Here is a 26,441-nt window from a genome sequence, read left to right on the forward strand (position 1 = left end):
TCTAGCCAGAAAAAGCACAAACACACGAAGTGAAAAATATTTAGAGTAACCACTAATAAAAATCGAAAGATACAAAGTGGAAGTGGGACATGAAGGCAGACCTGCCACTAGGGGGCCAGAAGAGTTGATTGTAAAGGTTTTGGGGATGTTCAAAATAAGAATGTGTGAAGACGAGCCGTGCATAATACCCTTTAAAGGAAAAATCAATCTCTTAACTAGAGACCTATGCAGTGCACTAGGAATTCTACTCTGAAACTTTCCCATTTTGCAGATGTCTTTTGTTAACGCGTAGTTTCTTATTAAGAGCAGAAAAATGAAAGGCTAAAGGCTTTCATTTTTTGGCAAACTCTTTAACGTGGGAAGCTTATGCTAATATAGCCAGCTTAGCATTTCTCTGTAGATACACAACCTTTGTAGTGAGAGGTTCCCATAAATTATTTAACTTGGCTGCCCCAACCTTGGGGAATGTATTTTATACTCATGCCTTCACTTTATTCCTAGCATCTGTAAATAGGTGCTCAATTAGCTGGATGGGGTTGCACTTGCTTTTTAAAATTGTATTTCATAAGCCGTGACATTAAAATTGGCCTCAGAATTTTAAGTACATTGGATCTGAACTTGATTCCTTTCACCCACAACCACAGATCGTCATCTGTGGCATTCTCTCCCACATACCTATTGCCATTGCCAAAGGAACAATTTCAATATTACATGTTACATCTGAGAAAGGTGGCCTGTAGACATTTCAGAAAATTCTTCCGAAATTGTAAATTTTTATTCTATTTAAGTTTTGGAAAAGCACCTTTCCTATAGACTGCCAGTTAAAAATTGCTGGACATTTTGTAGTGTCCTTATCTTTCGACTGCTAAAGCTGGTACATGTTGATATTCTAGTACACATCAGATAATGCACATCTGATGGAAAACCATTTAGGATTGGCTCCAAATAAACCCAAGTGGAGTCAAGACTAAGTGTGACCACTGCCCAAGCTCTCCCATCCTTGACCTGTCAGAGGCGAGGAAAGACGCCCCACTTGGGAAGATGCCCAGGACACTGCACAAGCCTGCATTTGTATTTTCATCTAATACTCGAGTTGAATAAAACCCCTGAAACCAGTCCTCAGGGAGAAGTTTATCATAAACTATGATAAAGCAGTTTGAATTGTAAGAAAGGCCGTACTTACTTCCTGGACACACCCCATACAAGATACTATCTGACATGTGCAAAAACTGCCAAGTAGTTTCATGTAGTGGATTTGCGAAGCTCGGGGTTATAAGATAGTTATCTACCTTCCTGTGTGCATCTTACGGTGCGAGTGGGAAGTCTCTCCCATGTGACAATGCACAACATAAGGGGGCAGTGGCCAAGGGCCCAGGACCCTGCACACTTCTGTGGTCTTTCCACTGGACAGGGGAACTCTGACCTCAGTGCCCCGTAAAAGGAGCCAGGAAATACTTGGTGGTTTCCCACCAGCCATTTCTAATTAGAACTATTTTCTGTTCTACTATTGAGCACATTTTATCCAAATAAATGCCTTTTTAAAGGTCCCGTTAAAATCAAAATAGTATCTAATGCCCATGCAAAGGTGGTTCTACTGTAACGTGACCTTTCGTGAGACTTTCACAGCCCCAACTGTAACAGATCTGGGGTGGGGTGGGGAGATAGATGCCAAGGACACGGAGCAGCAGTGACAGTTCTGTGAACACTGAAGAGGGATTTGGGATCTTGTTGAAGAACACGGAACGAAAGGTGCACGTGAAACAGATGGTCCTGAAGCTGTGCCAGGACTGGCAGTCCTGGATGATTCCACCACAGGTGTACACCGCTAGGAACAAATGAGGAACATGAGGGGAGCTGAATTCAAGATTACAGTGGAAATGACAGAAACCGCTTGATTTTAAGGTAATCCATTCAGATCATATTTATAAAATGTTGTCTTTAGGGATTAAGACAAAACAAGCATTTGTTCTTCCAACACAATTAGGAGTGTTCTCTCTCTGGTCAAATTTTAAAAAACAAACAGTTATTTACTGCCAAGTAAGAGACCACTAAGGACACCAAAAATTAAGCATTATGTAAGACTCCACCTCCTTTTTTATGACTTTAGTTTTTGGAGTCCTTAGTGTTTTCAAATATATTATGTATCATATATGGAATTAGAAGGAACTACACTAAAAATGATTTCTCGAATCTCATGTTTTAAGTAATTAGTGAACATAATTTAACAAACATGTGAAGTCACACCCACCCTCCTTCCCCCTCTTTACTAATCATTAAGGATGACACCAGATCAACATGAACAATTAACAGAAAGTTAAACTCCTTATGTTAAATTCATCCTGGAAAGTGTGCTGAGAAACTTCTCACTGCTAATTTTAAAACAAACCCTTTGTTAAAGGTATTTTTCCTCACAGGTATTTTTATATTAAATACCTACATGTTATGTTATGTATGAAATGCTAAAATCAGTAATATATCTATTTGATTAAAACAAAACCATGGAGTTAACATCTGAATCTGGTCATCAACACAGCGTATTTCTTAAGCAATTGTTTCCTATAAATAAAACTGTAGGTTACCGGGTCAATTGGTAATTTACACTGCCTCTCCGTACTCAAGACTGGAGCTGTATCCACAATTACTGGCTAAAAACAAGGTGGAGGTTTCTCTTATGGATGGAAACGGCATTCTTTTCTAACCAGGGCCATTGGTAATTTTGACAAATTTTCAATATATATATATATATATATAACTGTATTGAGTGCTATTCCTTAAGATTAACTAGGAATGCTACCAAAACTAAACTAATTTTACAAAGCAGCTGCAGCTCAAGTCCTGAAGTCCATCTATTCTACTGTGAGCAAATGGTTGACAAATGGGGGTAAAAAAACCAAAGCTAATTTATAGATACTTCCTTGTACCATCATAAACAAACAAATCCCCTATTAAGGAAAATATTACCCTAAAATACTTTTGATCAAAATCAACTGCTCAAATAACTTTGGATTTTATTATTTCACCCTTCAGAGTTCATGGCCACCTCTATAATGTCTGTTCCGACCAAAGTGCATTTTATACCGGTGTGAATGACTGTATGACAGTTATTTTAAGGTACGAATTTTTGTAGTACAACTTGCTTCCAAAGGACACTTTATATTCGAGCAGTACAAAAAGGCCAAGGCATTATTACTTCTTCAAGTTCTTTTACATCAATGTAGTTTCCAAGGAAAACATCACTCCAATTAATTACCTTGTATTTGAAAATAGAACAGAATTAAATAGTGAATTTTACAGGGCACATCTTTAAGAGTTGGTTCAAGGTATGCATTTATGTAGCCAAGATATTCCAGGTGCGCATAAGAAAAAGCCCCACTTGTACTTAAAAAAAAGTTTTTTTTTAACACTTCTAAATACTTTTACATGCAATTTACTCAAAGTAGTACATTCTAGTAAGTGTATGTTACATGAAAAAAAAATACTTTTGCTTTGGCACAAGAACTAAAATCTCCGCTACAAAATGAGTAATTCAGAATGAGCAAAAAATATGCTCACACATTTAAATAGCAAATCAAAACATGAAATAAATGAAAATGAACTAAGACAACCTATCCTGAATTGCACTTAAAAAAAAACTGGTCAAAGAATGGAAATAACTATATGGCCATTGAAGCCAAGAACAATTTCATTTAGAACATTCAGGTAGTTGGGGGGAAATCTTGTTTTAGTAATTGAGAATTACTGCCTCAATACCCCACTCATAGTGAGTATAGAATAGTAAAATGAAAGAAAAATCACCTCTTCCTTTCCCATAGAGAAAAGAGAGCAGTGGCAGGCGTGGGGGTGGGCGTGAGATGAAGACACCTCTTTGCTTACAAATATAAATTTACACACACACACACTCTTAAGTGACATATAGGACAATCTCAGGATACCACTACCTCCAGGACTGGAGTATTGGAAAGTTTAGAGAGTAAATAATCGAAACAATGCTCAGTAGACAAATGAATACTGAAGAGGAGGTGTGAAAAGGAAGGTGCATCTGGTGTCAAGCAGACTTGTCCTGCGGTGGTGACGGGATACTGTCGCCTCGTGTACGTGTGGAGCAGTGCTCAACTTTAGGTTTGCGTATCACCTGCCAACTTAAACGAATGCCAGGCTCCAACCACACTTTCTTCTGAATTGACATCCTCAGGCTGAGCATTAGGAATGATGCTTCAAAGCAAATCTGTGTAGTAACAGAGTCTAAGAAACTTAAATTCAAGTTTCAGGAATCCTTGGAAAGGCTTTCAGGACAGAAAACAAGATATTGGCCATTTTAGCTGATCAGAAAACCTTCAGAAACTAGTTTTAAAAATTCTTTAGATACATTTTTGAGTCTTATTAGGATATTAAGTGACAATCCTTTACAAAAATTAGAGAATGTAAAATTTATCCTATAAGCTTATATATACCGACATGGATACATATACAGTTCTTGCCTGAGGGCACAATGAAGCTAGCAATATCATTCCAGAACATTAACCAGGCATTAAATAGAGTATTTTTTAAAAGTGGATGCTCTTAAAGGATGCTTTTAAAATACACTAGAAAAAATATATTGAAACATGTTACAAATAAATGACAATATTGAGCAATACTTCACCATTAGAAAACACCACTTTTGGAGTTCAGACATACCTCCATGCAGTGCTGATTATTATAGCACCTTTCTAGATTAGGCCGGTAACTTGTAAGAGCTGTGAATTTTATAAACTATTACCTTTAAGTTTATATATTCATTTCTACAAAAAAGTCACACATTTACAAATTTTTATCAACGTCATAGAAAAAAACGTTTTGTGTTTGGATATACTCCAGTTAAAGTAGAGAGACAGTGTATTAGAAAAGATAATGTTGACCAACATCAAATTTAAAGTCAACTACAACCTCTAGCCAGTCAGGGTTTTCTCATACTATACTTAGATAGTTGATTTCTTTTTTTAAAGCCAAAGGGCACAGCTTTGTATTTATTTTCAGCAAATCTTAGATCTGAGTACATAATCTCAGAGTGATTACTTTTCACTGTTATCTCTAAATTTCTTTCTGTATAAGTTCATTAAATATTCCTGCCATGCTATTAATTTGTCTTGATTATTATACACACACACACTTCTTCCTAGATAAAAGGGAGGTTGTTTTCCAAGTGACTAGCTGATTATTTGTAAACTCCAAAACTAAAAGTAAAAAGGTGGAAGAGTACTTGAAACTTAAATAACTTACCTTAGAGATTTAAGTCCCCAGTGTCAAAGTGACACACCAGATCTGTGACATACACACACTACCACCCTACGGAGTATGGACGTCAGCTGAGGCCAAATCACAGCGCAAGTGGAACAGTACAGCAACCACCTACCTTCCCAGATGTGAAACTATGTTCTACTACCAGACCAACAATTGTTGTAAGCTCAGGAACATTTACAAGAAAAAAAAAAAAATCAGGCACAGTGGCAGATTTTTTTTTTAATAGTTATATTTCAAACAGGTACAACGAATGAGAAAAATCTTTCTAATTCACGGTAGGCAAACCTGGGTGTGCAAAAAAGTGACAGACACACATTTATATTTGAGCTGTCAACCCTGCCCTTATATCCTCCCTTTTGTTAAATGGCCAATCTTCAAAGTGGCAATACAGGAAAAACTCCACCATCCCTGCACCAGAGTTCTCCGGGCACAGTACCACCTTAGTGAAGGTCTCATCTTGAAGGTGCTTTCAGCCATAAAAAAGAAAACATGTTAAAGAAAGGAAACAAGTCCGCTCTTTCCCACCCACAAAGTAGTCTCACCTTCAGTTCTAGCTTTCTTCACTCCAAAGGGTTCCAAATCTTCCAAGCATCTCTTGCGATTTGTTCCCATACTAACATGATTAGGAAATATATTCTGATGGCCCCCATTTAAGGTGCCATTATTATAGAAACGATTCAGATGACAATTCTGGAGGTTCAAGAGAAACTGGGCACATTCTTGGAAACCCTGGGTTTGAGCAATGTCTGCTGCTGTCAGGCCACTGGCATTTCTCAGGCTGTACGATACAAAAACACTGAATTACATCCCATTAGCATTTTCATCTGGTCTCTGCTGCTGAACTGACTAACTATCTGAAGGTGTTATGAAAGAGTATACAGATTTACAGCAAGTCTTCATTAAAGAAGGAGTTACTCATCCTAGCTCTGTAACTAACTTCTCTCTTATGTACATTTGATTACGAAGCAAGATTTGGGAGATAGTAATTTAAAATTCAATATACTAAAATTAAAAAAAAGGCATCTTCCTATTTAACTTCTCAAAATCATTTTTGTAAGTCTGAAGAACCTAAATTTATGCTAACTTCAGACTTAACCTGAATTCTATATTATCTGCACTTAATTTTAATAATCCATTCCTTTAGCTTGAGTAAAATCATAACAAACAAACATGTACTGAAATTGTCCATGGCATTCATTAACAATCGGCTTCCTAAAAACAAAAGTAATTGGCTTATTGACAAGCCAGATGCTAACATGTGACACTATAAGTGGAGGTTTGGAAGGATATTAAAATAATTTATCATTAGACTGGAGATCTGAAAAGCTGAGTTTTTTCTTTTATTTTTTGGCCTTGCCTAGGAAAACTAGTAGGAATGTTACATTTCAGCATTCTAGAGCATTTGAGTGGCTGTTTCCTGTGAAAGCCTTCTAATACCATTATAGGAACTTGTACCCTAACCCTGAAAAGAATCAACATCTTATGTGGCTAATAACACTGATGAGTAAAGGTCTAATGTCTTCTACAGTAGCTTAGAGTCAAATTAAAGGAGGAAGTGGTGGCAGAACCTAAGTGAAGGATCTGAATTAAGACGAATATAACAGAATCAGTTGAGCTTGTAAACCTTAAGAAACAATGAAAATTTAGGAACAAAAGCAAGTCCATGTTGAAGTACCCCTGAAACACAAGAAAATACTCTGCTGTGTGAAATAAATCTGTAAAAAAAAAGCAAAACAGATTGTTAGCTACTTGGTAAACTGAAATTGGAGAAGTATTAAACAGCAAAGATACCTCCCATACCTACTCAGCAAGCTATGTCTATGGACAGAGCAAAGGTATGATCAAATGCAGGCCTTATTTTGTGTAAGTAAAATAACCAATGCAGAATGTTTGATACTTGTTTCCCAGGTTAATGTTAATGCAAAAAAAAAGGGGGTGGGGACTCTTTCAGAATGAAAACTACAGAAGCAGGGACAAATAGGAGTTTTTCATTTCAAAGACAACAATAAGCCTTGAGTTCACATTTCCTGCCATCATACTCATATAGCTCCAACTTCAGAAATGAAAAATCTATGTATTTTTGGACAACCACTAAAGATATCTTCATTTCTTAAAGCATGAGATAAAGAAATGTGTTATACATTTCAAAGAAAAACAAAAGCCCAAACTCAATTTGATCAGATACAAGAGAGACAAGACTTGAGAATCCCAGAAACCAACAATATTTTCTTAAATATATAAGGCAGTTGTGTGTGGTACCACTGGGGACTAAAGTTGACATTTTAATTTTACCTCATGGCTGTGAATTCTGATGAATATTATTTTAGAATTTCTTAGTATTTTTATTTTGATACATGAATTAGATGAAAAGGAAACACCAAAGTTTGGGCAGAACAAATTATGAGTATACAAAATGATCATATATTTGATTTTTAATTATAAACATGTTCAAGTGAGTGTATAGATGGAAGATTTTTAAATGGTGTTATTTCATTTTCAGAAGATAATCACAAGTGAAAATGGTCCAAAAAGGTCTCCTCTGTCAAAAATGTGAACAAAAAAATAAAAATTGCCACATGAAAATTGAAACAAAATCTAAGTCTTCAAAATTTGAAAAGATGAAAACCCAGAACATAAGCAAAATTTATAAAATGATCATTTCTACAGGTAAATATCAAAGAATATAGAAATGAGAAGCTGCTGCTTAAAATAAGGAGAAATAAAGTTGACAGTAAAGATTACTCTTAGTGGATCAGAGAACAAAAGGAATAGCAATAGACTTTTTACAGGGCATTCACCACCATGAATGCCAGTTCACCAAGGAAAACTGAGATGCGTAAGGAGCATCCCAACATTCTGAAGTTGCTGAAAAGAATAACATTCAAAATACACTCAATTCCTTTTCTCTTCATTCAGAAACTGAACAGTAGACTGAATTCTGGTTAGAACAGCAAGTTTACTGTTCTTCCAAGGAAATATAGCCTTAAAGAAAAATAAGCAACAAATTAGAGCCAATATCTGGAGACCAGAGGTTGTAAATGTTAGACTGGGAGTACATGCCTAGACCTAATACTGCCAACGTCTCCTTGCCCTGCCTCCTCTCCTACCAAAAGGAGTCAAACACTTGCACATCACTCAGCTTACAAAGAGCCAACCATATGTCCAAGTTGTGTAAGATATTATCTTCAAAACTCAAAAAAAGAACTATAGCCAACTCATGCCATGTACTCCCCATGTATGGACTAAGCAAGTAAGACAGAAAATCACAAGTCAAACTGAACTTCTACTGATTCCTCACATAACTTTGGGGGACCAGTAGTTAGAATGACCCAAAAGAGAGATCTAAACATTCTAGAAAATATCAGATATCAGAATTTCGGACATATGACTGGAAGAATTGGGAGATTATGATTTTGGCACTATCCCTATAGTATTATCGGAACTAGAGACATAAAGTATCCCTTCTCTGCTTCTAATGAGATATAGAAGATTTCAACTACATTATTTTTCATGTTACTAAGGACTGAATGCATACAATATATAGTTCACTTTAATAGCACTTATACTCCTCTCAAGCAAACGATCTGTTAATACCTGACTCTGGTACACAACAACCAAGCCACCATTTCCCTCTCCTGCCTCCAAAGGTTCTCCTTTCCATCTCCTCTCCTACCTACCTATATTCACGCCTCCATATCCTGCCCCTGCGAAATGTTTCACTCCTAATTCTGCTGTGCTCACATTTAAAAACTTGCAAGTGGCTGCTCAATCAATTAGTTCAATAGAGTGTATATTATAGAAGTTGGCCGGAAAGGAGTGTCTAATCCAGGGGTAGGCACCTTTTCTGTAAAGGGCTAGAAAGTATCTTAGGTCTTACAGACCACAGTCTCAATCACAACTGATCTACTCTGTCGTTGTAGTCTGAAAGCAGCCTCAGACAATATGTAAACAATTAAGCTTGGCTATGCACTAACAAACCTTTATTTATGAACATTGAAATTAGGATTTCATATACTTTTGTGTCATGAAATATTCTTTTGATTTTTGTTCAACCATGTAAAATTGTAAAAATCATTCTTAGTTTATGGGCCATTCAAAAGCAAGCAGCAGGCTGGAGACATTGAGTAACAGTCAACCAACAGGCGATACCAGTAACTAGTCCTCTACTCTTAGTAACAGATGTCTATGGGTTCCTGAAAAAGTTTCTCTAGTAATTTTATGCACTACTAAATTCAAACAAAAAAATAACTTTCAAAAAGTTGCCAAATCTGTTAGATCACAAAATGTTAAATACTAAGAAAAATATCTAAGGGTAAACTTTAGAAGAATGTAAAATGAAAGACCTTGAGAGAACACGTAGAATACAATCTTTCCTATTTCATTTGAGTGCTTTCTGTTATAAGTTCTAAGAGTCTTACAACTGAATAAGGCAATGTGTTTAATATGAACAAGGTGAAAACTATCTTTATAGATATTCATTTCTCAGACCACTTTTTAATATTTAATAAGTAGAGAGGACTTTCACATGTATTAGAGAGGTTGAAAATCACATGGGTTTCCAAGTAAAACCTAGTATAATCATTAAATGGTACCATTCTCAAAACACTAATTTTTAACAAAAGAGGCTCAGGTCTTTAAATTATTTTTTCATGTAAGCTTTTCTATTTGTTAGACATGTTTCAATTTTGATTTTTTAAATTTTAATTTTGTTTTAATTTAGAGTTGAAACAGTAATTCTGGTTAAAATGTTATGATCAATTTATTAAACCATCAAACTCTATTTGGTGTTCCACATTTAAGTAGATATTAAACCTAAGCTACCTCCATTATTTTCCTAATTCAATGGGAGCTGGACACATGAATGTGACTTAGGATTTACAGTTTCTATAATAACATCACATTCGAATGTGGTACTTTACAGTGCCTGGAATAAAATGTTCAAAATTACTCTCAATAACAATATTTTGCATGAAAATTAGGGTAGTAATCAAAGTGCAAACTATTTTTAGACTAAATCTTTTAAAAACATAAACTTTTGAATTTAGCATCTTCAGTTTGATACACTTGGGCAAACACTGACTACACCTGATGTAAAATTTTCCTTTGTCCATTTCTGAAAACAAGATAAGTCCCACGTCGGACTAAGTCATCCTAAAGCTTTTAGTTCACCCTCTCTGGTCCTTTCTAATATCCACTTTAAAAAGCTTTGAAAATGGGAAGAAATTTTTAAAAAATTAGACATTAATCAACTTGGTGTTCAAATGGGGTCTAGTTTAAGTTTTAAAATGGATTTTCTCTAAAAGAAAGTTGGTATGATCATATTTTTAGGTTGGTAAGATCAATTTGCTACCATTTATTACGGAAGCTATGATGACTGTGCTTATATCTGTAGGTTCTAGTTCCTGTAACAGTCATCAAGAACCTGAAAAGCCATCATTGAGCAGGCCCCCATTTTCTCCCAATAGTACCTAGTATCCTTTCAAAATTGGAGTATGAAAACATGGGAAGGCATAGAATAATCTTTACTATGAAATATTTGTTCTGATGAATAACTGACAAAATAAATCAAACTTGTACTTTAACTTTACTGAAGTTAATGCTTATGTATTTTCTGTAATAAAATTCTACATAGAATATTAAAATTTATTATACCTAAGAATGTCTCCCCAAAGAACTTTAAAAATCCACACTGCTGCCAGCCAATCCCCCATCTATTTTCCACTTACAGTGTCACATAAGAATACATGAGAAGCCATTCTAATAAGGACAGTTTTTTGTTTTTGTTTTTTTTCCAATTTGAAAAACCACGGATCAGGAAATACCTGAAATATAATTTTTAGAATCTGAGTTGTCACATCACTTTCAGGATGTTTTATTTTTGTTAATGCCATGTGACAATAAAAGATAACCACAATTTTATATAAATGATATTTCTGTTAAAATTCTGATCTCAACTTAACTATTGTTAGTTTACAAATAAAAAGGTAGATATCATAAATTAGGGTAAGCAAAGCATGCAAATCTATAAGAATCTATATCTGAATTCCTAGATTAGCATTAAAACCAATCACCGCAACAAATACCTCAACAGTATGCCTCGTGTGGAGAAAGGAAGCCATACTGAACATTCAATGCCACAACTGTAAGGTTTTCGGAGAAGCACCTGTGGCAGTTTCAGCAGTTTCTATATGGAATGCTCCCCCTTTCTAGGATTACTTGAAAAAATCAAGTCAATTCGAATTACGTAGCTGTAAAACATTGACATGTGTAGTTTTTACAGATTCAGAATCTTCTATGTGATTTAAAACGGGCAATGGTTCATAAAACAGGAAACTTAAATAATAAGGGATCACATATTTGCAGGCAACATTTGGATTAAAAATACATATACATACATGAGGTGCAGAAGCACATTTATTGAGCGTAAGCCATTGTCATGTGACCTCCTTGACCAAGAGCTATTGCTCTAAAACACTGCCTTCTCAATCACTTCTAGTAATTTTTAGCATGAAGCCAATTTAATTATGTCAATATTTCAACAAAATTTAACAGTATGGACTAAAAACCATTAACTCACGATTCTGGTTACTTTAAAATTTGGTATGCTGTATCTCAAATACATTAGTAACTATTCCTAGATGGAAATAAGCAAATACATGGAATCATTAAAAAAAAAAAAAGATAAAAAACATTACTAAATGTCCATTTGTACAAACAAAACATTAGCAAACATCCAAATTTTCTTTACTAAAAGAAAAACGTGTATTTTTAACCCTTTGGTATCCAAACTCTTAAATAATTATGAAGATTTTCTTATATTCATTAGGTAACAATAGGAAGAAACTATTTTTTAAAGTTTCTACCTGTATAAATTTGGTGCCAAGTTTTCATTTCAAGTTCAACATTAGTGAGGATAGTTTTATGCTGCAATTGAACCCCAATTATGTTTGCATACATTAAAATATAAGTGCATCATTCAAATAGTCTTATGAAATACTTAACATGCTCCCACTATAATTTAGCAAAGGAAAAAATGTGGATCTAGAAAGCACTGGTTTTTGGGGCCGCCAGATGGCTGAGTTGGTTAGAGCGCAAGCTCTTAACAAGGCTGCTGGTTCAATTCCTGCATGAGATGGTGGGCTGCACCCCTTGCAACTAAGATTGAAAACGGCGACTGGACTTGGAGCTGAGCTGCACCCTCCACAACTAGATTGGAGGAAAACGACTTGGAGCTGATGGGCCCTGGAGAAACACACTGCTCCCTAACATTCCCCAATAAAATACAAAAAAAAAAAAAAAATCACTGGTTTTATTTGAAAGCACTATTTATAAAAACAGTAGTTAAACAAATATTAAAACCTATATATTATTCAAGCATAAAAAAATAATCAAAATTCTAAACTAAATTTGTCAACAACTCTGGAATATTATCAGTCCACCATCTGCTCCTGCTCAGCAGGCAGAACTTGAACAACTATTTCATGAAGCAATTCCTCTACCTTGCTTTAACACTTTAATAAAAAGGAAAAAAAGAGTCAGGAAATAGCAAGATCAGACAAGTCTGCCATAGTGACAATTAGGTAAGGGAGGCAACACTAGGAGATAGAATGACTGGAATGCAGAGGATCCAAAATCAGAAACTGCTAATTCAGTTATGATTCTAATAAATTTCACAGTTGGACTATTATTCTGAAAGGCAAAAAAGTGAACAAATGCAAAGAAACTATAAATTTCAAACATGAATGAATGGCTAATAAAGTAAATCTGGGTTACATTTTGCCAAGGGCAAAAGCTGCAAACAAACATCTTGAACTAATATCAAAAACACACTCATCACATGGTTTTCCCTAATGGAAATCCTACTTCCAGATAGGGCCCTATGAGTAAACAATGATGGGTTATAAACATGGCCACCAATTATGAACCAAACTAAACCAAATCCATTTCAATGAAAAATTCCTAAAAGTTCAGCAATATATTTTTGCAACATTAAAGTCTATTCAGATCACATTTTAGACTTTTGTTATTACAGCCAACTGCGCCTGTTTTCTAAATTAGGCAAGAAAGATAGCTTTAGAGTGAGTCACTGAACTTGTTTATATAAGGCTACAGATGCTTCTCTAGCTATTTGATGATCATATGTAGTTAAGTTCTTGGGTTAAAAATAATTAAGTTAAAATACATACCATTTAAATATCTGGTTACAACAGAATTAATGGCTTCTACAGGAATGCTCTCCTATAGAAAGCCGAGACTTTGTCATAACCTGATTAAACACAGGCACCTGTGTTTAATACCACCTGTATAATGTCATAACCTAATTAAACACAGGCACCTGTGTTTAATACCACCTGTATAATGTGGTATTAAAATGGACTAGCAAATCTGCCTGAGATACAATTATTAATAATTCTGGTTTCACTCTAAGTCCCACTAAATCCCTTTATTTTTACTGAGGCATACAAAAAGCTACTTTAATATTTGGTTGATATGGAAACATTCTCTACTTTAATCTCTCAAGAAAATAAATACAAAGTAACCAAAATGAATTGGTGCCAAAATACTACAAGTAAAGATAATCCAAGGCTCAAAATCTGCACTTTACAACGTTAGTAGTAAAAATATCTTAATTATCAGCAGATAGCAAATTTTCAAAAGCCTCTTTCTGAAATCACATTAAAACAATCTTATATTATTACCAAAAGAAAAATGAGGCAACAACTTTTCTGTTAGTAAAAACCTTTCTTCCAACCAAATATCCTAAGTGTGAAGCAAGCAGCATTCGAATGTTGGCTGCAATGAAAAACTGAACTTCCATACAAGAAAATAAAGGATGATGACAATTTAAAGTAACAGAAACTCCACACTTGACACACTTGAGAAAAAATGAGAAGCATCTATAGAAGTTTAGTTCATTTAAAGTATACAAACATTTATTCTGGTCACAGAACTGACAATTAATCTTGTGTATTTTTATTTTTAGATGTAAATAATGGCAAATAATAAAATGACCATCATGTAAGTAGAAATAAAACCTCACATGAAAAAGAAAACTTGGCACCAAAATTCAAGACGTAAAGTAAGAGGGAAAAAAAAAACTCCATCAATATACTCACGTGTGGTGCTAGAAAATGTAATACGATGCCCAGCAGCTGACATGCGTTATCTTACAGATGCAGCCTACATTGACAAGTTAGTTATATAACAAACCATTCTACCCACAGATGTGTGGGACACGTGCCCTCACCATTATCTACCCAACGACCAAAAAGCAGCAACTTAAGACTTTGGCCACTTTATGCAGCAGATAAATAAAAGTCAAAATAGGAATTAATAACAAAATTATTAAATACCACCAAGTGTGATAAAATACTGATATGAGACACTTTTTAATCTATTCATGGGAAAAGGAAAAATTTATATTATCTCCTAAGTATTAGAGCATGTAATATGTAGGAATTACTAATTTGGCCCATTCTGAAGTGGGAAAAAATAACTTTAAGTAAGTCAATTATGTGCCCCCTAATACTCCTAAAAAAAAAAAAGGCATTTATTTGCTAGGACTACACTTTCCCATATGAACAGCATTATAGGAAACAAGTAAAATAGATCTAAGTATCATAATTTGGGGGACTCAAACTGTTGGGTACACTAAAACTGTTAAACACAGATATCAAAAAGCAATTTACAATTTAGCTTACTGGCAAAACTGACATTTTATCTAGATGTTAAAACTAAATAAATAACACAATATACAATTGCAATAAATAATGATTACTTGTGCTCCATCTCCAGGCCAAAGACTTATAATTTTAAGTCGCTTTTGGCTAGGTGGCTCAGGCTAAATACTTCTACAAAATATCTCAAAGTTCAGTCAAGGGAAATCACCATAATGCAGGGTCTCGAGGGAGTGGCTCTTATACTGAGAAGGAAAAACAGACTGGCCCTCGAGGCCATGCTCAGTCACACTTGGTGGAAAAGAGACACTGGAGGGTCCTGTAACCAAGGACAGAATTGTAAATAAAATGATCTCATTTTTTAAAAAGACACCTATTAAAAGGACATAGCAATAGATATTTACTGGCTTAAAGGATTAAGCTATCCATTAAAATGAATAAAACTCACATCTTAGTAATAAAATGTTCAGGACCAATTAACAGTATTGTTTAAATATTATTGAAAAATAAGTCATTAAAAAGATCAACTTCTAATTATTATTTCAATAAATGGCAATTAGGTGATTTAATCAATTATTTTATATGACTCTGTATTTTATAATCAAAGCTTCTGTTATTAAAGATTTGAGTTTTTAATCTAAATACAGTTAAGAAAACTGCATATATATATATATATATATATAACTTTGCTTTAAAGCAATCCATTGAGAATCATCTCAATGCTTTTAACATTGTATAATACATATTCAATTGTTTTTACATTACCTTAAGTCATAACTACAAATGAAGTCACATGGTTCCCTGTAATGTAACAGTTAATCAGGTCAGGTCATATTTATAATACTAAATTGCTACATAAGTAAATGATCAAAGCCGGAACTAATGACTAATCTTAATAATACTTAATAAAACAGAAGCTAAGATATTAAGAGCCTAATGACAGCCCCTGGAATTAGATAGGCCTTGCATTAACATATATGGTTTTGCTGTCCAGGATCTATTTTCAATATTTGTTATATACAGAGTCAAAACAATGAAGTGGAAACCAAAGGGTTAAACTAAATTAGTTCTGTGGGTTTTATTTCTCCCGAAGTCTAAAATTTCACATTTCCAATTAAAGTGGTTTGTAATTAATGTTTATGAAATACTCAAGACACTCAAGGTAAAACAAAAAAGTTGGTATTATCATAGTTATTTTGGTTATTCCAGCTCTATAGCTTACACTCAACATTTAAGGGTGAAAACCGCATCCATTTTGTTAATGCTGTGAACTGCAGAAGAAAAATTTTTATAATATAAATCTTTAAGAGAAAGTTAATACAAATGAATTTAATACCTAAAATAAATGTACAATGGCATGGCTAACTAATGATTTGTATACAAAATAACATGTTTTAATTAATACACTTAAATATCAATACTGTTCTACCAAACTATAAATAAGCTATAGTTGATGTAAACTGGACTAAAACAAGGATATGCTAAAATAATGCCATCAGTATCAAAAGCTCAGAAAGAGTTTGAAGTATTTAATGTATATATTTACATTTCACAAGGAGTTATAAATCATTAACTCACAATAGGCTTTAAAGCATAATGCTAAAAGATGAGGAGATAAAAATTTAGAAAAGCTAACTGCAAATTTTTTTTTTTTGAGCCAGAGAGGCCTGAAAAAATATTCTAATCCAATCAAAGGCCCTCGTTTCCAATTACAACTTGGCAAAGAAAAGTTTGAAGACTTGCCCACGGTGATGCAACTAGTTAGTGGCAAAGTCAATGATGCCAGGTTCCAAATTTAATTCATTAACTGTTCTTTCCACCCTACTATCCTCTCTTCTCATGGCAAGAATTCTAATAGTGCTGTGAAATTAAAGCCCCTTCTGCTAGTGGTCAATTTTACCCACACAACAATTTTGCTCACTAACACTAGCTGATCTAAAAAGCAAAATCATATTACTAATATTCAAAACAAAGTTCTAAATGCTGTCTCTACATCCTTGACTACATGTCGGTTGGGAAAACTAAACAAAGACACTTACTGGATGTGAGCCCCGTTAGCCAGCAGGGCACGGATGCAGTCCAGGCTCCCAGAGCGAGCTGCTTTGTGAATGGGAGTCTCGCCCTCACAGTCCTGAAACAACAGAAGGCAGCACGCAAATATTCAGATCCAACAAGACCTCCACGTTTTAAAGTAAATCATTAATACAGACCATGCACCACCGCATTCATCTTTGAAGTAAAACAGTAGGGTGAGCCAAATTTGAAGCAGAACATGAAGAAATGTAGGTGTGAAGAGAAAACAAAAAGCAGCCCAGGAAAGGGGCCCATTCGCCTGAATTCTTAGGTCAAGAACAAAAAAGTCATGGGGCATCTCCGGCAATGACAGCATGTGCATCCCAGGTGGCTAAGAGGCAGAACGAGTCAGCAGGGAAAGGACTTTGAAGATTAATGCCGTCATCCAAAAAAAGATGAATTAATTTACCTGTCTGTGAATGGAAAAAAATCTGAAATACAGTGTCATTTACAAGCTCTCAGGTAAGTAAGAGGTAAAGAAAGAAAAAGCAATCAAGAGAAGGAAGTCATTTCTGTTAGAAAATTGATTTAGGACCTTTTGCTGGGAAATTCCGCGTGGCTAAGCAGCAACAGTTCCTGAATTAATCACTCTTCAACGTCACTGGAAGCTGAACTTGGCAGAAAAAAACTACCACATAATTAAGACAGAAAGATATAAAGCAGGAGTGGGGCAACTGCTCAAAGCGTGTGGTACTTAGGAAAACAGTTCCTAAATTCCATCTATAGTTGAGCTCCTTTACCAATGCGTATTAACTCACAGGGGGAAAAACTGAGGTGAGAGCTAAAATAAAAGCAGTAGTAGATTATTTTATAGAAAAATATGAAAGACTTGACTGCTTGGTGGAGGTAAAAGTGTGTACATTGATTTAAAAATACGCTCAAAAGTGATGTAAAGTTCTAAACAGAATAATCCCATTTTTAAAGAAAGACACAGAAAACCATGTCTATACAGGGAACTATCTAGTGAACTCAGATTTTTAAAAAAACAAAAACCTCCCCCCAAATGGGGGGAGACAGAGGAGGTACATAATAAAGACAAATAAAAATTACGTATGACTATTGCCAAGAAAAACTGAGATTTAGGTAAGGTTTCTCAAAAAAAAAAAAAAAAAAAAAAAAAAAAAAAGAACCCCAAAAAAAAAACAACCTTCAAGAAGAAAAAAGGTTTTCTAAAGTGATCTTTGGAATAAAATAAAGGGTTTTTGCTACTGTTTCAAAAAGATGGTGGGACCGTAACAGGTGACAGAGGAAAAGCAGAACTATGCTGCTCCTGTTTTGTGTTACACAAGAACATCTTCAGGCTGGGAAGGGACGAATAAACACTATTAAAAGAAAACTGAAGCTAAGAGAGTAAGAGGAAAGAGCCATTTTACGGTTACGCACATCTCGAGCTCAGACCAGTCACGTTTTAACAATACCAAATAGTTTGTAGCATAATTCTAGAAATACTGTTGGCAAACTGAATAAGAAAGTTGGGGGGGAGAGGTTACCAGAAATTTGATGACAGACAAGTCACCCTGAATTTTAAGAAAAATCTTATTTCTAATGTAGTTACAAGAAACTATAAAGACAACATCAAGTGCCAGTAAAATTCTGGAAGGGATATTAAAGAGATGACTTGCAAACACAAAAAGTAATGCCCATGGGTAGTCACTATAACAAAAATTAATCACTTGAAAACTAACTTCACTTCCTCTTTGTGTAAACTCAGACACTGAGCTTCTAAGTTTCCAAAACCCCTTATGCCAACCTTAAAGATGGCAGAGAAAGTGTCTATAAAGCTTGAGGAAAACAAACTTAGAACAATTATTAGGTTGGTACAAAAGTAACTGCAGTTTAAAAGGTTAAAAAAAATTGCAAAAACCGCAATTACTTTTGTATCAACCCAACAGTCACTAAAATGCCAAAGACTAAAACTAGAAGGTGGGTTAAAACGAACAAAATATTATTAAGAAATGCTATGCTAGGCTCAAAAAAATTACATTCACACAAAAAAGCACAAGAAAAACCTAGATCTGGTTTTCTAACAGTGCATCTGGGAAATGAGAAAAACTGTCTACCTCAAGATGAGTCCACAGTATGTTGGAAAAGCCAACAGAAGGGCTACTGGGCCTCAGGGGTCACTGGGTACCTGTCACAGCCGCCCACTCATTACCTCACAGCAAGATGACGGAATTCAGACCGAAGCTCACGAGACCACAGCCGACTGCGCTCCTTCCAGGAGCAAGGCCAGGATGCTCAAGAAACCCAAGCCACACCCTCTTACATGAGAGGACTTGGGGTACTGAGCCAGGTGGTCAGTTAAAACACAGGGAGGATGCGGAGAGACAGGGACCTGGCGAGCCTTGCCCTGGGAGCAGAGTTCAGGACAGATTTCCACACAGCGCTACCTACCTAGAGCAGCTCAGAGGAAGGGAGGGGGCAAACCTTTTATCTGTGGAAAATACTGAGCTGCTGAAAACGCTGTAAGAAAAAGGGGCTGCTAGATTTTAAAAGGTCTGAAAAGAAGCATTAGATTATTTCTTTAGCTGTCAATTAGATGCTATGCAACCATTTAGTGAAAACTAACATACAGAATATTCTGTACTTAAATTCCATATTAATACTAAATACTAATTACTGCCATTCATGCATGACCTAAACTTTATTGATAAGGAGATTGAAGGCTACAGACCAAATAAATGACTCGCCCAAGGCCAGAGAGCTGAGAAAGCAGTGTGGAATCAAGCCCCAGTGCCCTTTCTACTGGGAGCTAGGAGGAGGAGAGGAAATGCAGGACCAGGAATGACACAAATGGAGAGACAGGCAATACCTATGCAATAATGGTATACAGTTGCCAATTCATGACTCCTAAATAGGTGGATAAAAGTAACAAAGCTATAGAGAAGTCTGTATCCATAAAGGCATCCATGCATGGAGATGATGGAGGGAAGAGAAAGGAGTAGCACAAGTCTAAATATTGTGTCAATTCCTGAGTTCCGGTTTAGTAACAGAAACAGACCCAAAATCCAGGACTCTCCCTTTACCACCCTCTCTACTTAGTCTCTTGTGGAGAAAAATTACCCTTCTATTGCTTGCTCCACTTTCCCACTTAAATCACTGCTAACGGGGGCCGGCCTGGTGGCTCAGGCGGTTGGAGCTCCGTGCTCCTAACTGCAAAGGCTGCCGGTTTGATTCCCACAGGGGCCAGTGGGCTCTGAACCTTGTTGCCAGCTCGATTCCTCGAGTCCCACAAGGGATGGTAGGCTGTGCCCCCTGTAACTAAGATTGAACACGGCACCTGGAGCTGAGCTGCCGCTGAGCTCCCAGATGGCTCAGTTGGTTGGAGTGCATCCTCTCAACCACAAGGTTGCCGGTTCGACTCCCGCAAGGGATGGTGGGCTGTGCCCCCTGCAACTAGCAACGGCAACTGGATCTGGAGCTGAGCTGCGCCCGTCACAATTAATATGGAAAAACTAAGACTAAATGGACAACAACTTGACTTGGAAAAAGTCGTGGAAGCACACACTGTTCCCCAATAAAGTGCTGTTCCCCTTCCCCAATAAAATCTTAAAAAAAAAAAAAATCCCTGCTAAAACACCTTTCCACAATTACTTGCTTAGTAGGTGGAGTAGCTGACTTTTCTTTAGGAGAGGGGCTCGCAACTACTTTATACCTGTTCTCATCAAGGGATAAATCTTAAGGCAAAAAGCAGAAAGGAGAAAATACAGTTCCTTTGCATAGTAGGCCCTTCATTATTAGTAGAAAAAGCATATAAAAATAGGAAAAAGGGAAAAGAGAAAAGTAGACAGGCATAAAGTGTAGCTACAAAGCTTGTGGCAACAAGTCCCTTAGCCAACTCTATCCTGCTGCGGGGTACTAAGTCTGGGGACACTCTAGTCAGACTATTCGTGGGGTCTCTTACAACCAAAAGCCTGTCCATACAAACAAGTTCCCACTAAGCTAAGCACTCTTTGTGTGTGGTGCGTGTGTGTGTCCACTTAAGTGAAAAGAGTACTGAAAACATGAAAAAACTGGCCCTCTCACGTTCATGTTTGTATGCTTAAATACAAAATCTTTGCATCTGGTGTCCAGGAGTCACTCGCTACATGACACTTGGCTACTTATCTGCATCTAGTCATCACCCCCAACTTGTATCTGAAGCAATATTAATTCATATTGGTCAATCTGCTAAGGCTAACTTAACCACAGATGATTTAATAGCCATTCTTTTGCTGGCATGGCTGTTTTCACAGTTATCAGTGGAAATGAAGCTAAGGCAGCTGTGAGCAGGGGAGCCAGGAAACCAGGGCTGGAGGCCAGGTTTCAGTTACCAGCTGTCTGTAACCTTGGGCAAATTACCTTGGCTAACTGTGGATCACCGAAAGTCACTACGAGGTGAGAGGACTCTGTAAACAGGAAGCATTGCTATGTAAAGGCCCTAACTCAATAAATATAAATTCCAGTTAGCCCACAGGTGCAAATATCAAACTCTAAGGCCTCAATTTAAAACTCAACACCATGTAATTATAACTGGAAAAGGAAAACCAAACAAACCAAGTCAATCACTGGCACACGCTTACCGGTTTGTTAATGCTGGCTCCTGCTTGAATCAACCAGATGAGGCACTGAGGATGTCCCCCGAAAGCGGCAATGTGGGCTGGGGTCTGCGCATAACGCGTAGTGCAGACATCAAGTGTGGCTCCAGCTCTGACCAACTGTATTAAGCACTCCAACTTCGAAAACAGCAGGAAGGGGATGAAACATGCATAAATATTGGTATACTATTAAATATTACACAAATAATCTAAATTCTATAATGGAGATAAGTGGTATTCTTTGTTACTAATTTTATGTTCAAAGGAACAAAGGAAGTCATTCCTTCCCAACACCATACAAATTTTAAAAGGCATCTGAAAGAAAATTTTTCTTTATAAAAAAGTTGGCACATAGAAATATATAGTCAAAAAGATTGACACTACAGAAATTTAAATCTTTTGTTTTTCCTACCGTTGAAAAAGACAAAATAAAGACTAGATTGTATTCAGACTTCTGTCAAAACTAGGTTTTGCCACTTTCACAAACTATTCTAAAGAATAAAAATGTTAAAGTGATTGGTGGGTTAAAAAAAGTTTGTGTAGCTACAGTCAACTGTTCATAGTCAAAGACTATTTCCTGCAGTCTGCACAACTGTACTCTACAGCTTTATACAACGCATTTGATGAATACCCAATTGAGGCCCACCCTCCAGATTATTTTCTTAGGGAAAAGAAAGTAAGTGGAGTAAGTGAGAGGGCAGGACTTAGATTTTTTAAAATCGTACAGGAATGCAAAAAAAAAAAAAAAAAAAGGCGTAGAGCATAGCTGAGCTCTGCACGTAGCAGGTGTCTAAAAGGAAGACAGGAGAGTCAAGACATGACTTTGTCGCCAGGTACTGATATCATACTAGCCTCTGGGTAAAAGAATTCATCACACTGAACAAACATTTAGCAAGTGCCTACCATATGTCAAGCACTGTTCAAGAAGTCCCGGCGTTCTCAAAGACTTACAAGGTTCAAACGGGTGTGTCCTCAGATCCTGGATCCCAAACTGTCCGTTTCCCCTCACAAAGCGCAATGCAGTTAGTGAAAGAGCTCTAACTGCCAACAATCTTTTTCTTCCAGAGGACAGACCTCAAATGACGAACAAACAGCTATACACCCATCTCAACCGGAGGTCTCTTATCCTCTTTCAGCAACTTAAGCCTGTCCTTGCAAAGGCCAGATTACTGCAATCAACATTTTTGTGAGATGAACTCTCACAGTTGGGAGTACACTGATTTAAAACCTGATCTCTGTCTTCAAGGAACTGGAACCTGGGAGTGATGGCTGATTAAGAGATAACTTTGATATATTTTTATATATTACCTGTATTAATGTACTGAATGAAAAATCAAAATGCCAATATTAGTGTTAAGATGAACAAGTGTCAAATCCAACAAAAATGAAACAAGGATGAAAATCACCTGGCATGCCAGAAGCAGTCAATCTTAAAATCAAATTGAGAGACCCCTGGACTTAAATCGGTTAACTATTGGTTATGTATATAAAGGAAGGGAAGCTGTTTGCAAGAGGTAGGGGGCTGCGTTGGGAATCTGTAGCCCTGAAACCTGGCCTAATTTCTGCACTAATGGCTTTTTCTCACAGACTGAATGATGCTTTCTATGGCCCTTTCTGTACCTAAGACTATGCAAGCATAATCATTAATGACAGCTGAAAATACGAAAGTAAATGCCTCTAGTTACAACATTTGGCCTCTGATGTTAATCTACTACTCGTGCTCTACAAAAGTAGAGATTTTCAAAAAGTTGGTATTATTTTTAATCGTCATAAAATACACATGAAATTTACCATATTAAGCATTGTAAAGCAGTTATGACCATTATTAATTCCTAGAGATATCTGAAGGCACCCTTGGGTTGGTAAATATGTATTTTAAATGACCACTTGTAATGAGGTTTAAGCAATCTACAGAATGTACTCAACTGTCATACAATAAATACTAAACCAGAGTAGGGAGGATCCAAATCAACACCGAAGCTTTTTCAAAAAAGCTGTCCTTGCCTGTTACAAGGGTGTCTTTCCCCAAAACACATAGGGATGAAAAATGTTGAGAATCAATGCTTTGAGAGTTACCTACAGTTTAAACAACAACAACAACAAAACAGAACAAGATGCCTCAGGAGGGAAATAATGCCTCAGATTACTGATTGCCTTGGGAAATCTACATTCAAGGTTAAAGGGAGAAGGGCAGGAAAGAGGGTTCTAACTTTTGTTCGTTAAGAGACTGACTGTCCATGGAGACTCATTTTGAACGTCTATAGTAGCACAACCTTAGACACTGCTACCATGGGATCTCTCAGCCCATGGGTAATTAACTTACTTGCCACACCTCCACTGTCATAACTCCCTTTCATTTCTTTCAGTAAAATAAATCTGATTGTTTTATGAGGGGAATCAGAAACTTTCCTAAAAGATACAACCATATTGTGAATGCAGCACCAATAAAAGCAAAATAAAGCAATTTCATCAGCTGGTAATAAGAACATTAATATGTTCAGGTCTTCTTGAAATGATATTTCTTTTACGTTACCCTACACATATTTCTGCAAAAGCATCTCTCTATTTCAACCTAATCTCACCATTTCAGAAGGAAAACATGTTTAAATGTCCTTAAGTTTTGGTATATAAATCTTAATCATTTCTGAAATGCGCCATGAATCTCACTTTATGATTAACTTCCCTGATAAAATAAATAACTCCCATTTACTGCATAAATGAGGAAAATGTTATCTAACCTTTTAAAATTTTAAAGCAGTACTCTGTTCTTTTTAAAATGATAACAGAGACAGGTAATCTAGACGATAATTCTACCTAACACCTTTACAGTGATTTAGATGCAAGACAGTACAACCCTTACTGATTTTACTATATCTGGGCAAGAAGAGTCTGAAAAGCATACAGACAACATTCTACACAAAACCGCCTAAAAGCATTTTTTTTTAAAGTGTCACTACTATTCATCTTACACCACGGTCTAATGACTTCACAATTCCATCAGATTATTCCCACCACCGAAATCATCTGGAATACCTAACAGTGTAGCTGGCCCCGGAAAATTCGTGGACACGCTCGGTCAAATGGGACCAGGGCGCAGATGGGCCGCGGAGGAGGGGACAGGGGAGGAGCCGGCGCCTCGGGAGAGGCAAGAAGGCAGGGGTTCCCACGGCCGCAGACGCGCACAACCCCTCGGGCTCCCGCAACCCTCGGCATTTAGGGAGGTTGACCCCACCCACCCCATCAGCCGCATTTCGCGAGGTTTCGCTCAGTGCCTGTAATCCTCCAACGGCTGTCTGCTGTCAGAGAGGGAACGATCGCAAAGTCCTCCTAGGCCCACCAGTCACACAGCGTCCTCGCAATTGCATAGGGCCCCCGCGAGCCCGTCGCCTCGCCACTTCCCCGAGCCACCAGGACTCGGGCAGCGCGCGCGCCCTGAAGGCCTCATCTCCTCACCATCACCCAAGTCGGCCGGCCGCTGGAGGCGACCAAGGGTGGGCGCGAACCTCCCGCCCAACTGTAGGCGCTAATCCTCACTCGGCCAGGGGCGGAGTCTCGGGAAAACCGGTGCCTCTGGGAGGCCACCCATTTGAAACTCAGGCCGCCGCACATGCGCCCCAAGCCCCTCGGGGCGCCGCTGGGCCCGCTTCCGCCCCGCGCTCGTGGCACCCCCCCCCGGGTTCCTCTCGCGGCCCCGACCGCCTGTGCCGCGGTACTTGCGCGCCGAAACCTTCGGGGCACAATCGCTGCCAACCCCAATTACGCCCCGCGCCCCCTGCGCCTCAGCCCCCATTTTCCCCGACCCCCCAGAGAAAAGCCGCGGAAAATGGCGCCTTAAAGTGCCCGAGCCCACCTTGCCGAAGTGCGCGGCCCAGTGCACCGGTGTCCAGCCATAGAAGGAGTCCTCCGCGGCAAGGTGGGCGCGCGGCGTCTGCTGCAGCAGCGAGCAGAGCGCGGCCAGGTCCCCGTCGCGGCAGGCGCGGTGCAGCGGGAAGCGGAGCGACAGCAGCTCCTCGCTAGAGAAGCCGGCTTCCACGCCCGGGCCCACTCCCGCCGCCGACATGGCCCGTCACCTAAGAGCGCGAACTGGCGAGCAGAGAGAACGCGCGGCTGAGGACACGAGAGGCCGCGGTCGCCAGAGCACAAAGGAGCTAGAGCAGCGCCGCTGCCGCTGCCGCCGCCGCCACTGCCGCCGCGTCCCGCCGGCTGCCGAGCGGTGCGCGCACAGGAGGCGGGATTGGGGGGCGGGGCCTGCTGCGGCCGGTCCTAAAGACCAGGCGGGGGCGGGGCGGGGCCTATGGCAGCCGGGCCGGAGGCTGGCGCCGGGAGACCTGGGGTCTGGAGGGAGGCTGGAGCAGTGGAGGCGGGGCCTGGCGGGGCCCGAGTTGCGGCAGTCGCCTGGAGCGGCGGGGGCAGAGGGCGTGCGGGGGGCGGGGGATGAAGCCAAGAGCTGGAGGCAGTGCTGAGGCGGCCGGGGTGGGGCCTGCAGCTGGGGGTGGGGCCGGGAGTAGGGTGAAGGGCCTGGTGAGGCCGGGTATGGGGCAGACGCCTGGGGCGGCTGGGCTGAAAAGGCCGGATCTGGAGCCGGGGGCCCTTGCGGAGGCGCTTCCCTGGGCGGGCGGAACCAGTGGGCTCCCGGCTGCGATCCTGCCCAGACCCCTCGTGTCCTGACCATCCCGCGGGGGCGGTCCAGAGGCGGTGAACTCCGGGGAGAAACCCCTAACCCTTAATTAAAAGCGCCCGGAGCCTCAGGTTTGGGGTTTTGTGATCTACCCCCACGCGGGATTCCGGATGCCCCGGCGGTTTCGGCCACGTGCCTGTAATTCAAGTTAATCCT

General features: G+C 38.4%; 1 protein-coding gene across 2 annotated transcripts in view; it reads right to left on the reverse strand.

The window, feature by feature from the left end:
* ANKRD10 (ankyrin repeat domain 10) overlaps positions 1-25,857 on the reverse strand; it is a 32,833-nt gene extending 6,976 nt beyond the window's left edge. The window contains exons 1-5 of one of the 2 annotated variants that reach the window (XM_033103745.1): positions 25,458-25,857; positions 21,593-21,745; positions 16,997-17,088; positions 6,905-6,995; positions 5,945-6,058 (exon numbers count right to left, since the gene is read on the reverse strand). In XM_033103745.1, the coding sequence (XP_032959636.1) occupies positions 5,945-6,058; positions 6,905-6,995; positions 16,997-17,088; positions 21,593-21,745; positions 25,458-25,667 (660 nt within the window). In that variant the 5' untranslated portion in view covers positions 25,668-25,857. Of the gene's footprint in view, positions 1-5,822; positions 6,059-6,904; positions 6,996-16,996; positions 17,089-21,592; positions 21,746-25,457 lie in introns of those variants that run through there. The other variant, XM_033103744.1, reaches the window with a different exon arrangement.
* Between the last annotated feature and the right edge of the window lie 584 nt (positions 25,858-26,441).

This window comes from Rhinolophus ferrumequinum, chromosome 4 (genome assembly GCF_004115265.2).
Source record: "Rhinolophus ferrumequinum isolate MPI-CBG mRhiFer1 chromosome 4, mRhiFer1_v1.p, whole genome shotgun sequence".
Classification (NCBI taxonomy): domain Eukaryota; kingdom Metazoa; phylum Chordata; class Mammalia; order Chiroptera; family Rhinolophidae; genus Rhinolophus; species Rhinolophus ferrumequinum.